Source organism: Heterodontus francisci, chromosome 46 (genome assembly GCF_036365525.1).
Source record: "Heterodontus francisci isolate sHetFra1 chromosome 46, sHetFra1.hap1, whole genome shotgun sequence".
NCBI classification, from domain to species: Eukaryota; Metazoa; Chordata; class Chondrichthyes; order Heterodontiformes; family Heterodontidae; genus Heterodontus; species Heterodontus francisci.
The window spans coordinates 17,564,284-17,580,395 of record NC_090416.1 but is presented as its reverse complement, the minus strand read 5'-3'; the positions used below and the strand labels follow the sequence as shown (position 1 = coordinate 17,580,395).

The following is a 16,112-nucleotide window of genomic DNA, read 5'->3' as shown; positions in this document are numbered from 1 at the left end:
ACATTTTTTTCAAAATTTGTTTATGGGATGTGGGCGTCGTTGGCCAGGCCAGCATTTATTGCCCATCCCTAATTGCCCCTTGAGAAGGTGGTGGTGAGCTGCCTTCTTGAACCGCTGCAGTCCATATGGGGTAAGTACACCCACAGTGCTGGTAGGAAGGAAGTTCCAGGATTTTGACCCAGCGACAGTGAAGGAATAGCGATATAGTTCCAAGTCAGGATGGTGTGTGGCTTGGAGGGGGACTTGCAGGTGGTGGTGTTCCCATGCATTTGCTGCCCTTGTCCTTCTAGTTGGTAGAGGTTGCGGGTTTGGAAGGTGCTGTCTAAGGAGCCTCGGTGCGTTGCTGCAGTACATCTTGTAGATGGTACACACTGCTGCCACTGTGCATCGGTGGTGGAGGGAGTGAATGTTTGTAGATGGGGTCCCAATCAAGTGGGCTGCTTTTTCCTGGATGGTGTCGTGCTTCTTGAGTGTTGTTGGAGCTGCACCCATCCAGGCAAGTGGAGAGTATTCCATCACACTCCTGACTTGTGCCTTGTAGATGGTGGACAGGCTTTGGGGAGTCAGGAGGTGCAGGATTACTCGCCGCAGGATTCCTAGCCTCTGACCTGCCTTTGTAGCCATGGTATTTATATGGCTACTGCAGTCAGTTTCTGGTCAATGGTAACCTCAGGATGTTGATAGTGGGGGATTCAGCGATGGTAATGCCATTGAATGTCAAGGGGAGATGGTTAGACTTTCTCTTGTTTAAGATGGTCATTGCCTGGCACTTGTGTGGTGCGAATGTTACTTGCCACTTATCAGCCCAAGCCTGGATGTTGTCCAGGTCATTTCTACACAGACTGCTTCAGTATCTGAGGAATCGCGAATGGTGCTGAACATTGTGCAATCATCAGCGAACATCCCCACTTCTGACCTTATGATGGAGTGAAGGTCATTGATGAAGCAGCTGAAGATGGTTGGGCCTAGGACACTACCCTGAGGAACTCCTGCAGTGATGTCCTGGAGATCAGATGATTGACCTCCAACAACCACAACCATCTTCCTTTGTGTTAGCTCTGACTCCAGCCAGCGGAGGGTTTCCCCCCTGATTCCCATTGACTCCAGTTTTGCTAGGGCTCCTTGATGCCATACTCGGTCAAATGCTGCCTTGATGTCAAGGGCAGTCACTCTCACCTCACCTTGGATTAAATCTACCCCTGTTTGTGGGATGGAGGTGATGATTGATGAATGACATCCCTGATTACATTTAATAGCCACTGATTACTGTGGAAGGAATTGAAACAGACTCAAATGAACATACAAAAATGATGGACATGAAAAGATGAACTTGCCCATTGTGCCTCTCCTCATTCCCAAAATATCATGACTAGTTGCTTCTTTACCACCAACCGCCCGCCCCCAACTCCTCGCCAATCTGTTAAACTGAAATAATCTCTCAATAGGGACTCGATCCAGCCCTTTCAGTGTTTTCTAAACAAGTTGCCTTTAAGTCTCTGCTGCTCTAAAGTAAACAGATCCAGTTCTATCTGAGTGACTGAGGATTCCTGATGTGTCAGAGAGTGTTGCAATACCAGTGTGTGTGGTGGGAGATTTCCAAAAACCCCTCAATGGAGAAGGTGCTGCTGATTTGAACTTGGTGCCTGAGAAGGTGCTGAATGAAGAAGGCTCCTTTTGTGCAGGAGAGATGCTTGTGTTTACTTGTTATGTGCCTGCAGCTTCCTTGGCCTTTGGAGACTGAACGGTCCTATTAAACCTTTTACTTATTGACAAAAAGGTACCTTTGTCCAGGGTGACGCTCGACAGTGGATTGGAATGGGGTCCCAAGCTGATTCCCCACTTCTCACCCCTGCAGGGGTCCTGCCTCAGTTGATAAGTGCTAACTTGACAAGGGGCTAGGGGTCAAGCCTGGGGCTGCCAGATGGTATCTTTATCTCCCTGGAGGGAGTTGCGGGGGGCGGGGTATAGAAATGAGGGGTGGGGGGTGGGGGGGGGGGGGGGGCGAACACTGGACAGTGGGACAGTATTTGACGGCAGTTGTGTTCCTGTTTGACCCAGCAGTTCTCCTGAGTGCAGTGCTATATATGATGTGGGACATCTCGCTGAATTGTGTGGGTTGAGTGACTGATAGCTGGCCATCTGCCAGCTGGAGATCGCCATGGTAGCTTAACGCAAGACTGCCAGTGACCCCCTATGCTCTTTCGCTCAGGAGTCAAGCAAATGTTTTATGCTTCGAAGGTTTCCTGGTTTGACTGTTCCCATGGAGCTCTGTGATGTGTGATACGTGTGCCCGCTTTCGTGCATCCTCATCCAGGTACAAGGCAGTGATAAGTCCAACCTACAATGATTTGCAGCACAGAAGGTGACCATTTCGCCCTTCATGTCTGTGCCAGATATTTCAAAGAGCTATCCAATTAATCTCATTCCCCACAACCCTCACGACCTCTCCTCCCCCCTCCTCTTTCCCCATATTCCTGTTAATTTATTCCCCCTTCAAGTATTTATCTAATTGCCTTTTGAACGTTACTATTGAATCTGCTTCCACCGCCCTTTCAGGCAGCGCGTTCCAGATCACAACAACTCGCTGTGTTTTTTTTAAAAAACACTCCCTAACTCCCCTGGTTCTTTTGCCAGTTTTCTTAAAGGCTGCATGATGCATGAGTCTACAAATGCAGATGGGCGTTGGGCCGCGAGGGAGGCATCACCACTGCACTCGAATCCCGTCTCCACTCCCTGGTTTTTATCCCCTTTGCTAGGAGTAATGATTCAGCAGAGAATCCAACGAGAGCCAGTGAGGGTGAAAGTGATACTGTGAACAGTCTCTGGGCACCTTGACAACCCATGAGAGTAAACAGATGTTTTTATTTCGCCTGCCTGAACCAATTTCAGATTAAATTACAGCGTTGGCTCCCGGAATGAATGTCGGCCATTAGTGAAGTGACGTTTTACTCCTTTGGTTTGTATCTTCCATGTTGACTTTCTAAGTGCAGGGAAGGCTTTGGATTTAATCTTTGTGCAAACTGTTGTCAACCAGTGGGATGTTAACAATTGTCTCCCTGGGTTAGGGAGAGGGAAATCAAGTGAACCTGCTGCTGATAGGCTATCCAGGGGCCCTGGTAGGGGAAAGAAGCCTACCTGCATGGAGAGCCAGATTGGGCTTGGCTGTGAGGTCTCACCCAGTCGAAGAGCCTGCAAGACACACACACACATGGGGAATGACCTCATGGGTGGGGTACTTGGGAGGGTGGATTGCACCTGTAGCCCAGAGAGAGTCAACACCTTGAGGGAGAGGGTAGTACTTGCCAAAGCAAAATTAGCCAGGAATATATGTAATCTTTCTGTGTTTTCTTTTCTCCAGGTTTAGCTAGTCTTCCTATGATGGGCGATATGACGACTCCTGATTTTGATGACCTGTTGGCAGCCTTTGATATCCCTGATCTGGATCCGCAGGACACAATTGAGTCAGGCCAGGAGGAGGCCCCTTTGAAACAGAGCACCATAACCACCAGCAAGACCCCAGCCATCGAGCTTTCTGCGACCCTGCCAGAGGAGCCGGTGGTCAGTGTCATCGTCAAGAACAGCGTCAGCCCAAAACGCTGTGACCCCACTCCCACCCACAACAAAGAGGCCCACCACTTTGACGCCAGCCCGCTGCACAACGGCTTCGAGGCTGCTTCGATGCCTAGGTCCCCCAAGTTGGTGCCGCAAGCCTCCAACTGTGACGGCTGGTCAAGCGGCCAGCCGAAAATGGGCACGGCCCACGGAGGGAATGGACCAGATGGGCTCCCTCCCTTCAATCCATCTGGCCACCCGGAAACGGAGGACGTTGTGAAGACCGAGGACCAGTCAAACGAGGAGAAGGACCAAGACGCTGGCTGCTTCTCCCCACAGTCCCCCCTCTTTCCCATTCCACCAGGCTCCGAGGCCTCGTGTTCCAGAATGTCAAATGAGGATGTTGCGGAAAAATTACCTGTGGGATATTCCCGGAGGTTCGAGCTGGGCGACGAGGACCAAAGTAGGACCAATGGCAAAGCCAGATCATCATCGGAGGACGAGGAAGAGGAGGAGGAGGAGGAGGAGGAGGAGGAGGAGGAGGAGAAGCAGTCGGACTTGGAATCAGAGGAGATGGAGCAAAGCAGCGAGCTGGAAGGCAGCCTGCCCGAGGACCCTGATGGGGCAAGGGACGATCCCACCTCGTCCCCTGTCCCGATCTCTCCTGCATCGCCCTGGGCAGATCCCAATCTGAACTCGAACATGAATGTGTCTGCCAGCGTGAAGTCCCCTGATGGGACAGCTGAAATGCAGCCACAGAGCCCCCCTGAGTCTTCGACATCCAGGGAGAGTCCAAAGGCGTTTCCTTTGCCACCGAGCCTCGGCAGGCAAATAAAGAAGCTGCCAGACAGCCCTCGGAGTGTCTCCAGCAACGATGGGGATGACAGCAGCAGTAAGGAATCCTCCTCCACTAGCTCCTCCCGACCTCTGAAGGTGCGAATCAAGACAATTAAAACCTCCACTGGGGGCATCATGCGGACGGTGACGCGGGTCTCATCTGATTCCGAGCTGCGGTCCAACCAAACTGCAGAGGATGGAGTGACACCGGAGGACGAGACTGAGCCACTGGAGGAAGGGGAAGCTGAGGAGGAGGATGAGGAAGAGAGAAGTCTGCTGCTACCCAAGGTAGAGACACCAGCCTGTGCTCCTGCATGTAGCGACAGCCCTGAGGTCGTCAGTCTTCAACTGGGCAACGGAACCATTGTGAAAGGGACAGTCCTGCCGACGTCCACCTTCCAGAATGCCAGCACAGCCATGTTGATGGTGGCCAGCATTGCCCAGAAAGCGACGCTGGCACCAGCCAAGGCAGCAGGGGCTGCGAAACCAGTTTCCAAAAGCGTCCACTTGGCCAGTCTGAACCTAGTGCCTCAGACGCTCTCGGTGGCAGCCCCGACAAAGAGCCTGGCCCTGGCACCCAAGTACATCACCACCTCCGCTGCCAGCACCACCACCACCACCCTTCAGCTGGCTACCAGGTTGTCGAGCGGCACTTTGACAGCGCAGTCGCTGAAGACCACTCAAGTCGCCAATGGCTCCACCGTGTCCCGCAGCCAAGCCCCCCTGGTGGAGGCTTTCCACAAGCTGTTGAACGGCAAGAACCCGCTGCCGACCTACAAACCCAACCTCAACCCGCCAGCGGACAGCTGCCTGGCGCTGCCCCCCTCTGGGTACCGGTGCTTGGAATGCGGGGACTCCTTTGCCCTGGAGAAAAGCCTGGCCCGCCACTACGACCGCCGCAGCATGAGGATCGACGTGACGTGCAACCACTGTGCCAAGAGGATTGTCTTCTTCAACCGCTGCAGCCTGATGCTGCACGCCCGTGAGCACAAGGACAGGGGCTTGGTCATGCAGTGCTCCAACCTGATCATGAAGCCCATCACCTTGGACCAGATGATTGGCCAGCCGGACGTGGCCCCCGTTGTGTCGGGGGCGCTCCCCTCCGGCCAGGCTGGCGTCTCCAAGGCCGGGGTGAAGAGTGCGACGGCTGACACCGTCCTCGGCTCCCAGCAGACCTCCCCGGTGATGCCCCTCTTCCCCGACCCAGCCCTCATTAACTGCGACGACTTCAAATGCACGGAATGTGACCAGCAGTTCACCGACCAGATCGGGCTAGCCATGCACTTCCAAGTGGGGATGCTGAACGCTGCTGCCCAGGTGCGGGGTGGGGGGAGGGACGCGGTGATATCTAGTTTCGACCTCTTCTCTACCAGCCCCCTCCCCACACCCGCCTTGGATATCTTCCCTCCTGTTTTTGAAGGTTACCCGTGTGTGTAGCTTTAGACACAGCATGTGGTGCACTTGCTGACCAACTGTTTGGCAGCTTGACCACTCCTCCCTCTGCCCCTCCACTCTTAAATCACATTGAATTTACAGCAGGGAAACCAGCCATTTGGTCTACCGCGTCCATGCTGGTGTTTATTTGCCACACGAGCCTACTTCTCACTCTATCACCATTTTCTATTCCTTTCTTCCTCATGTGTTTATCGAACTTCCCCATGCTTTCCTGTGCTCCCTTGCTCCAATGACCATCCTTCCTGCAGAAGCCTGGGCCACTGAGTGTTGACAGGAAGGTCTGAGCCCAGTTCTGTCTTTACCGGACAAAGCTGCACAGGTACTTCAGTCCCCACCCCACCTCCCTGGCTCATCGAATCGTGTTCGGGAGACAGGAACCCTGGTGTTTCCCCATCTTCTCATTAACTTGGGACCTTGCTGAGTTGCGTAGAGTCAGAGCTACATTGGGCAGTCAAAGAATTTCAAAACACGAGTTGCTATGACAGGATCATCTATCACCCTGTTACTGACTGTATCTCAACTGATGTTAATCCAGCTCCCTCACACTGTCACTCAGTAACCCCTGTGTTACTGACTGTATCTCAACTGATGTTAATGCAGCTCCCTCACACTGTCACTCAGTAACCCCTCTCCCCCAGGGCCCTGTGTTACTGACTGTATCTCTACTGATGTTAATCCAACTCCCTCACACTGTCACTCAGTAACCCCTCTCCCCCAGTGCCCTGTGTTACTGACTGTATCTCTACTGATGTTAATCCAGCTCCCTCACACTGTCACTCAGTATCCCCTCTCCCCCCAGGGTCCTGTGTTACTGACTGTATTTCTACTGATGTTAATCCAGCTCCCTCACACTTTCACTCAGTAAACCCTCTCCCCCCAGCACCCTGTGTCACTGACTGTATCTCAACTGATGTTAATCCAGCTCCCTCACACTGTCACTCAGGAACCCCTCTCCCCCAGTGCCCTGTGTTACTGACTGTATCTCAACTGATGTTAATCCAACTCCCTCACACTGTCACTCAGTAACCCCTCTTCCCCAGGGCCCTGTGTTACTGACTGTATCTCAACTGATGTTAATGCAGCTCCCTCACACTGTCACTCAGTAACCCCTCTCCCCCAGGGCCCTGTGTTACTGACTGTATCTCAACTGATGTTAATCCAGCTCCCTCACACTGTCACTCAGAAACCCCTGTGTTACTGACTGTATCTCTACTGATGTTAATCCAGCTCCCTCTCGCTGTCACTCAGTAACCCCTGTGTTACTGACTGTATCTCTACTGATGTTAATCCAGCTCCCCCTCACTGTCATCAGTAACCCCTGTGTTACTGACTGTATCTCTACTGATGTTAATCCAGCTCCCTCTCGCTGTCACTCAGTAACCCCTGTGTTACTGACTGTATCTCTACTGATGTTAATCCAGCTCCCTCTCGCTGTCACTCAGTAACCCCTGTGTTACTGACTGTATTTCTACTGATGTTAATCCAGCTCCCTCACACTGTCACTCAGTAACCCCTCTCCCCCAGCGCCCAGTGTTAGTCTGTGTATCTCTACTGATGTTAATTCAGCTCCCTCACAGTCACTCAGTAACCCCTTTCCCCCAATGCCCTGTGTTACTGACTGTATCTCTACTGATAATCCAGCTCCCTCACACTGTCACTCAATAACCCCTCTCCCCCAGTGTCCTGTGTTACTGACTGTATCTCTACTGATAATCCAGCTCCCTCACACTGTCACTCAGTAACCCCTGTATTACTGACTGTATGTCCACTGATGTTAATCCAGCTCCCTCACACTGTCACTCAGTAACCCCTGTATTACTGACTGTAACTCCACTGATAATCCAGCTCCCTCACACTGTCACTCAATAACCCCTCTCCCCCAGGGCCCTGTGTTACTGACTGCATCTCGACTGATGTTAATCCAGCTCCCTCACACTGTCACTCAGTAACCCCTCTCCCCCAGGGCCCTGTGTTACTGACTGTATCTCTACTGATGTTAATCCAGCTCCCTCACACTGTCACTCAGTAACCCCTCTCCCCCAGGGCCCTGTGTTACTGACTGTATCTCAACTGATGTTAATCCTGCTCCCTCACACTGTCACTCAGTAACCCCTCTCCCCCAGGGCCCTGTGTTACTGACTGTATCTCAACTGATGTTAATCCAGCTCCCTCACACTGTCACTCAGTAACCCCTCTCCCCCAGGGCCCTTTGTTACTGACTGTATCTCAACTGATGTTAATCCAGCTCCCTCACACTGTCACTCAGTAACCCCTCTCCCCCAGCGCCCAGTGTTACTGTCTGTGTATCTCTACTGGTGTTAATTCAGCTCCCTCACACTGTCACTCAGTAACCCCTCTCCCCCAGCGCCCAGTGTTACTGACTGTGTCTCGACTGATGTTAATGCAGCTCCCTCACACTGTCACTCAGTAACCCCTCTCCCCCAGGGCCCTGTGTTACTGACTGTATCTCTACTGATGTTAATCCAGCTCCCTCACACTGTCACTCAGTAACCCCTCTCCCCCAGGGCCCTGTGTTACTGACTGTATCTCAACTGATGTTAATCCTGCTCCCTCACACTGTCACTCAGTAACCCCTCTCCCCCAGGGCCCTGTGTTACTGACTGTATCTCTCCTGATGTTAATTCAGCTCCCTCACAGTCACTCAGTAACCGCTTTCCACCAATGCCCTGTGTTACTGACTGTATCTCAACTGATGTTAATCCAGCTCCCTCACACTGTCACTCAGTAACCCCTGTGTTACTGACTGTATCTCTCCTGATGTTAATGCAGCTCCCTCACACTGTCACTCAGTAACCCCTCTCCCCCAGGGCCCTGTGTTACTGACTGTATCTCAACTGATGTTAATCCAGCTCCCTCTCGCTGTCATTCAGTAACCCCTGTGTTACTGACTGTATCTCTACTGATGTCAATCCAGCTCCCTCTCACTGTCGCTCAGTAACCCCTGCGTTACTGACTGTATCTCTACTGATGTTAATCCAGCTCCCTCGCACTGTCACTCAGTAACCCCTGCGTAACTGACTGTATCTCTACTGATGTTAATCCAGCTCCCTCTCGCTGTCACTCAGTAACCCCTGTGTTACTGACTGTATCTCTACTGATGTTAATCCAGCTCCCTCTCGCTGTCACTCAGTAACCCCTGTGTTACTGACTGTATTTCTACTGATGTTAATCCAGCTCCCTCACACTGTCACTCAGTAACCCCTCTCCCCCAGCGCCCAGTGTTAGTCTGTGTATCTCTACTGATGTTAATTCAGCTCCCTCACAGTCACTCAGTAACCCCTTTCCCCCAATGCCCTGTGTTACTGACTGTATCTCTACTGATAATCCAGCTCCCTCACACTGTCACTCAATAACCCCTCTCCCCCAGTGTCCTGTGTTACTGACTGTATCTCTACTGATAATCCAGCTCCCTCACACTGTCACTCAGTAACCCCTGTATTACTGACTGTATGTCCACTGATGTTAATCCAGCTCCCTCACACTGTCACTCAGTAACCCCTGTATTACTGACTGTAACTCCACTGATAATCCAGCTCCCTCACACTGTCACTCAATAACCCCTCTCCCCCAGGGCCCTGTGTTACTGACTGCATCTCGACTGATGTTAATCCAGCTCCCTCACACTGTCACTCAGTAACCCCTCTCCCCCAGGGCCCTGTGTTACTGACTGTATCTCTACTGATGTTAATCCAGCTCCCTCACACTGTCACTCAGTAACCCCTCTCCCCCAGGGCCCTGTGTTACTGACTGTATCTCAACTGATGTTAATCCTGCTCCCTCACACTGTCACTCAGTAACCCCTCTCCCCCAGGGCCCTGTGTTACTGACTGTATCTCAACTGATGTTAATCCAGCTCCCTCACACTGTCACTCAGTAACCCCTCTCCCCCAGGGCCCTTTGTTACTGACTGTATCTCAACTGATGTTAATCCAGCTCCCTCACACTGTCACTCAGTAACCCCTCTCCCCCAGCGCCCAGTGTTACTGTCTGTGTATCTCTACTGATGTTAATTCAGCTCCCTCACACTGTCACTCAGTAACCCCTCTCCCCCAGCGCCCAGTGTTACTGACTGTGTCTCGACTGATGTTAATGCAGCTCCCTCACACTGTCACTCAGTAACCCCTCTCCCCCAGGGCCCTGTGTTACTGACTGTATCTCAACTGATGTTAATCCTGCTCCCTCACACTGTCACTCAGTAATCCCTCTCCCCCAGGGCCCTGTGTTACTGACTGTATCTCAACTGATGTTAATCCTGCTCCCTCACACTGTCACTCAGTAACCCCTCTCCCCCAGGGCCCTGTGTTACTGACTGTATCTCTACTGATGCTGACGCAGCTCCCTCACACTGTCACTCAGTAACCCCTCGCCCCCAGGGCCCTGTGTTACTGACTGTATCTCAACTGATGTTAATCCAGCTCCCTCACACTGTCACTCAGTAACCCCTGTGTTACTGACTGTATCTCTCCTGATGTTAATTCAGCTCCCTCACAGTCACTCAGTAACCGCTTTCCACCAATGCCCTGTGTTACTGACTGTATCTCAACTGATGTTAATCCAGCTCCCTCACACTGTCACTCAGTAACCCCTGTGTTACTGACTGTATCTCTACTGATGTTAATGCAGCTCCCTCACACTGTCACTCAGTAACCCCTCTCCCCCAGGGCCCTGTGTTACTGACTGTATCTCAACTGATGTTAATCCAGCTCCCTCTCGCTGTCATTCAGTAACCCCTGTGTTACTGACTGTATCTCTACTGATGTCAATCCAGCTCCCTCTCACTGTCGCTCAGTAACCCCTGCGTTACTGACTGTATTTCTACTGATGTTAATCCAGCTCCCTCGCACTGTCACTCAGTAACCCCTGCGTAACTGACTGTATCTGTACTGATGTTCATCCAGCTCCCCCTCACTGTCACTCAGTAACCCCTGTGTTACTGACTGTATCTCCACTGATGTTAATCCAGCTCCCTCGCACTGTCACTCAGTAGCCCCTGTGTTAAAGATTGTATCTCTACTGATATTCCAGCTCCCTTGCATTGTCACTCAGTAACCCCTGCGTTACTGACTGTATCTCTACTGATGTTAATCCAGCTCCCCCTCACTGTCACTCAGTAACCCCTGCGTTACTGACTGTATCACTACTGATGTTAATCCAGCTCCCTCGCACTGTCACTCAGTAACCCCTGCGTTACTGACTGTATCTCTGCTGATGTTAATCCAGCTCCCTCGCACTGTCACTCAGTAACCCCTGCGTTACTGACTGTATCTCCACTGATGTTAATCCAGCTCCCCCTCACTGTCACTCAGTAACCCCTGCGTTACTGACTGTATCTCCACTGATGTTAATCTAGCTCCCTCGCACTGTCACTCAGTAACCCCTGTGTTACTGACTGTATCTCTACTGATAATCCAGCTCCCTCGCACTGTCACTCAGTAACCCCTGCGTTACTGACTGTATCTCTACTGATAATCCAGCTCCCCCTCACTGTCACTCAGTAACCCCTGTGTTACTGACTGTATCTCTACTGATAATCCAGCTCCCTTGCATTGTCACTCAGTAACCCCTGCGTTACTGACTGTATGTCTACTGATGTTAATCCAGCTCCCCCTCACTGTCACTCAGTAACCCCTGCGTTCCTGACTGTATCTCCACTGATGTTAATGCAGCTCCCTCGCACTGTCACTCAGTAACCCCTGCGTTACTGACTGTATCTCTGCTGATGTTAATCCAGCTCCCTCGCACTGTCACTCAGTAACCCCTGCCTTACTGACTGTATCTCAACTGATGTTCATCCAGCTCCCCCTCACTGTCACTCGGTAACCCCTGTGTTACTGACTGTATCTCTACTGATAATCCAGCTCCCCCTCACTGTCACTCAGTAACCCCTGTGTTAAAGACTGTATCTCTGCTGATGTTAATCCAGCTCCCCCTCACTGTCACTCAGTAACCCCTGTGTTACTGACTGTATCTCTACTGATATTCCAGCTCCCCCTCACTGTCACTCAGTAACCCCTGTGTTACTGACTGTATCTCTGCTGATGTTAATCCAGCTCCCCCTCACTGTCACTCAGTAACCCCTGTGTTACTGACTGTATCTCTGCTGATGTTAATCCAGCTCCCTCGCACTGTCACTCAGTAACCCCTGCGTTACTGACTGTATCTCTACTGATGTTCATCCAGCTCCCCCTCACTGTCACTCAGTAACCCCTCTCCCCCAGGGCCCTGTGTTACTGACTGTATCTCAACTGATGTTAATCCAGCTCCCTCACACTGTCACTCAGAAACCCCTGTGTTACTGACTGTATCTCTACTGATGTTAATCCAGCTCCCTCTCGCTGTCACTCAGTAACCCCTGTGTTACTGACTGTATCTCTACTGATGTTAATCCAGCTCCCCCTCACTGTCATCAGTAACCCCTGTGTTACTGACTGTATCTCTACTGATGTTAATCCAGCTCCCTCTCGCTGTCACTCAGTAACCCCTGTGTTACTGACTGTATCTCTACTGATGTTAATCCAGCTCCCTCTCGCTGTCACTCAGTAACCCCTGTGTTACTGACTGTATTTCTACTGATGTTAATCCAGCTCCCTCACACTCACTCAGTAACCGCTTTCCACCAATGCCCTGTGTTACTGACTGTATCTCAACTGATGTTAATCCAGCTCCCTCACACTGTCACTCAGTAACCCCTGTGTTACTGACTGTATCTCTCCTGATGTTAATGCAGCTCCCTCACACTGTCACTCAGTAACCCCTCTCCCCCAGGGCCCTGTGTTACTGACTGTATCTCAACTGATGTTAATCCAGCTCCCTCTCGCTGTCATTCAGTAACCCCTGTGTTACTGACTGTATCTCTACTGATGTCAATCCAGCTCCCTCTCACTGTCGCTCAGTAACCCCTGCGTTACTGACTGTATCTCTACTGATGTTAATCCAGCTCCCTCGCACTGTCACTCAGTAACCCCTGCGTAACTGACTGTATCTCTACTGATGTTAATCCAGCTCCCTCTCGCTGTCACTCAGTAACCCCTGTGTTACTGACTGTATCTCTACTGATGTTAATCCAGCTCCCTCTCGCTGTCACTCAGTAACCCCTGTGTTACTGACTGTATTTCTACTGATGTTAATCCAGCTCCCTCACACTGTCACTCAGTAACCCCTCTCCCCCAGCGCCCAGTGTTAGTCTGTGTATCTCTACTGATGTTAATTCAGCTCCCTCACAGTCACTCAGTAACCCCTTTCCCCCAATGCCCTGTGTTACTGACTGTATCTCTACTGATAATCCAGCTCCCTCACACTGTCACTCAATAACCCCTCTCCCCCAGTGTCCTGTGTTACTGACTGTATCTCTACTGATAATCCAGCTCCCTCACACTGTCACTCAGTAACCCCTGTATTACTGACTGTATGTCCACTGATGTTAATCCAGCTCCCTCACACTGTCACTCAGTAACCCCTGTATTACTGACTGTAACTCCACTGATAATCCAGCTCCCTCACACTGTCACTCAATAACCCCTCTCCCCCAGGGCCCTGTGTTACTGACTGCATCTCGACTGATGTTAATCCAGCTCCCTCACACTGTCACTCAGTAACCCCTCTCCCCCAGGGCCCTGTGTTACTGACTGTATCTCTACTGATGTTAATCCAGCTCCCTCACACTGTCACTCAGTAACCCCTCTCCCCCAGGGCCCTGTGTTACTGACTGTATCTCAACTGATGTTAATCCTGCTCCCTCACACTGTCACTCAGTAACCCCTCTCCCCCAGGGCCCTGTGTTACTGACTGTATCTCAACTGATGTTAATCCAGCTCCCTCACACTGTCACTCAGTAACCCCTCTCCCCCAGGGCCCTTTGTTACTGACTGTATCTCAACTGATGTTAATCCAGCTCCCTCACACTGTCACTCAGTAACCCCTCTCCCCCAGCGCCCAGTGTTACTGTCTGTGTATCTCTACTGATGTTAATTCAGCTCCCTCACACTGTCACTCAGTAACCCCTCTCCCCCAGCGCCCAGTGTTACTGACTGTGTCTCGACTGATGTTAATGCAGCTCCCTCACACTGTCACTCAGTAACCCCTCTCCCCCAGGGCCCTGTGTTACTGACTGTATCTCAACTGATGTTAATCCTGCTCCCTCACACTGTCACTCAGTAATCCCTCTCCCCCAGGGCCCTGTGTTACTGACTGTATCTCAACTGATGTTAATCCTGCTCCCTCACACTGTCACTCAGTAACCCCTCTCCCCCAGGGCCCTGTGTTACTGACTGTATCTCTACTGATGCTGACGCAGCTCCCTCACACTGTCACTCAGTAACCCCTCGCCCCCAGGGCCCTGTGTTACTGACTGTATCTCAACTGATGTTAATCCAGCTCCCTCACACTGTCACTCAGTAACCCCTGTGTTACTGACTGTATCTCTCCTGATGTTAATTCAGCTCCCTCACAGTCACTCAGTAACCGCTTTCCACCAATGCCCTGTGTTACTGACTGTATCTCAACTGATGTTAATCCAGCTCCCTCACACTGTCACTCAGTAACCCCTGTGTTACTGACTGTATCTCTACTGATGTTAATGCAGCTCCCTCACACTGTCACTCAGTAACCCCTCTCCCCCAGGGCCCTGTGTTACTGACTGTATCTCAACTGATGTTAATCCAGCTCCCTCTCGCTGTCATTCAGTAACCCCTGTGTTACTGACTGTATCTCTACTGATGTCAATCCAGCTCCCTCTCACTGTCGCTCAGTAACCCCTGCGTTACTGACTGTATCTCTACTGATGTTAATCCAGCTCCCTCGCACTGTCACTCAGTAACCCCTGCGTAACTGACTGTATCTGTACTGATGTTCATCCAGCTCCCCCTCACTGTCACTCAGTAACCCCTGTGTTACTGACTGTATCTCCACTGATGTTAATCCAGCTCCCTCGCACTGTCACTCAGTAGCCCCTGTGTTAAAGATTGTATCTCTACTGATATTCCAGCTCCCTTGCATTGTCACTCAGTAACCCCTGCGTTACTGACTGTATCTCTACTGATGTTAATCCAGCTCCCCCTCACTGTCACTCAGTAACCCCTGCGTTACTGACTGTATCACTACTGATGTTAATCCAGCTCCCTCGCACTGTCACTCAGTAACCCCTGCGTTACTGACTGTATCTCTGCTGATGTTAATCCAGCTCCCTCGCACTGTCACTCAGTAACCCCTGCGTTACTGACTGTATCTCCACTGATGTTAATCCAGCTCCCCCTCACTGTCACTCAGTAACCCCTGCGTTACTGACTGTATCTCCACTGATGTTAATCTAGCTCCCTCGCACTGTCACTCAGTAACCCCTGTGTTACTGACTGTATCTCTACTGATAATCCAGCTCCCTCGCACTGTCACTCAGTAACCCCTGCGTTACTGACTGTATCTCTACTGATAATCCAGCTCCCCCTCACTGTCACTCAGTAACCCCTGTGTTACTGACTGTATCTCTACTGATAATCCAGCTCCCTTGCATTGTCACTCAGTAACCCCTGCGTTACTGACTGTATGTCTACTGATGTTAATCCAGCTCCCCCTCACTGTCACTCAGTAACCCCTGCGTTCCTGACTGTATCTCCACTGATGTTAATGCAGCTCCCTCGCACTGTCACTCAGTAACCCCTGCGTTACTGACTGTATCTCTGCTGATGTTAATCCAGCTCCCTCGCACTGTCACTCAGTAACCCCTGCCTTACTGACTGTATCTCAACTGATGTTCATCCAGCTCCCCCTCACTGTCACTCGGTAACCCCTGTGTTACTGACTGTATCTCTACTGATAATCCAGCTCCCCCTCACTGTCACTCAGTAACCCCTGTGTTAAAGACTGTATCTCTGCTGATGTTAATCCAGCTCCCCCTCACTGTCACTCAGTAACCCCTGTGTTACTGACTGTATCTCTACTGATATTCCAGCTCCCCCTCACTGTCACTCAGTAACCCCTGTGTTACTGACTGTATCTCTGCTGATGTTAATCCAGCTCCCCCTCACTGTCACTCAGTAACCCCTGTGTTACTGACTGTATCTCTGCTGATGTTAATCCAGCTCCCTCGCACTGTCACTCAGTAACCCCTGCGTTACTGACTGTATCTCTACTGATGTTCATCCAGCTCCCCCTCACTGTCACTCAGCAACCCCTGTGTTACTGACTGTATCTCTACTGATAATCCAGCTCCCTTGCATTGTCACTCAGTAACCCCTGCGTTACTGACTGTATCT

The 16,112-nt window shown here is 51.2% G+C and overlaps 1 protein-coding gene across 5 annotated transcripts in view; it reads left to right on the top strand.

Moving 5' to 3' along the window:
* LOC137356800 (zinc finger protein 687-like) overlaps positions 1 to 16,112 on the top strand; it is a 154,361-nt gene that overhangs the window by 21,038 nt on the left and 117,211 nt on the right. For all 5 annotated transcript variants that reach the window (XM_068022580.1, XM_068022581.1, XM_068022579.1 and 2 more), the window contains one exon: positions 3,359 to 5,706. In XM_068022580.1, coding sequence (XP_067878681.1) covers positions 3,376 to 5,706 — 2,331 coding nt within the window. In that variant the 5' untranslated portion in view covers positions 3,359 to 3,375. The remainder of the gene's footprint in view (positions 1 to 3,358; positions 5,707 to 16,112) is intronic.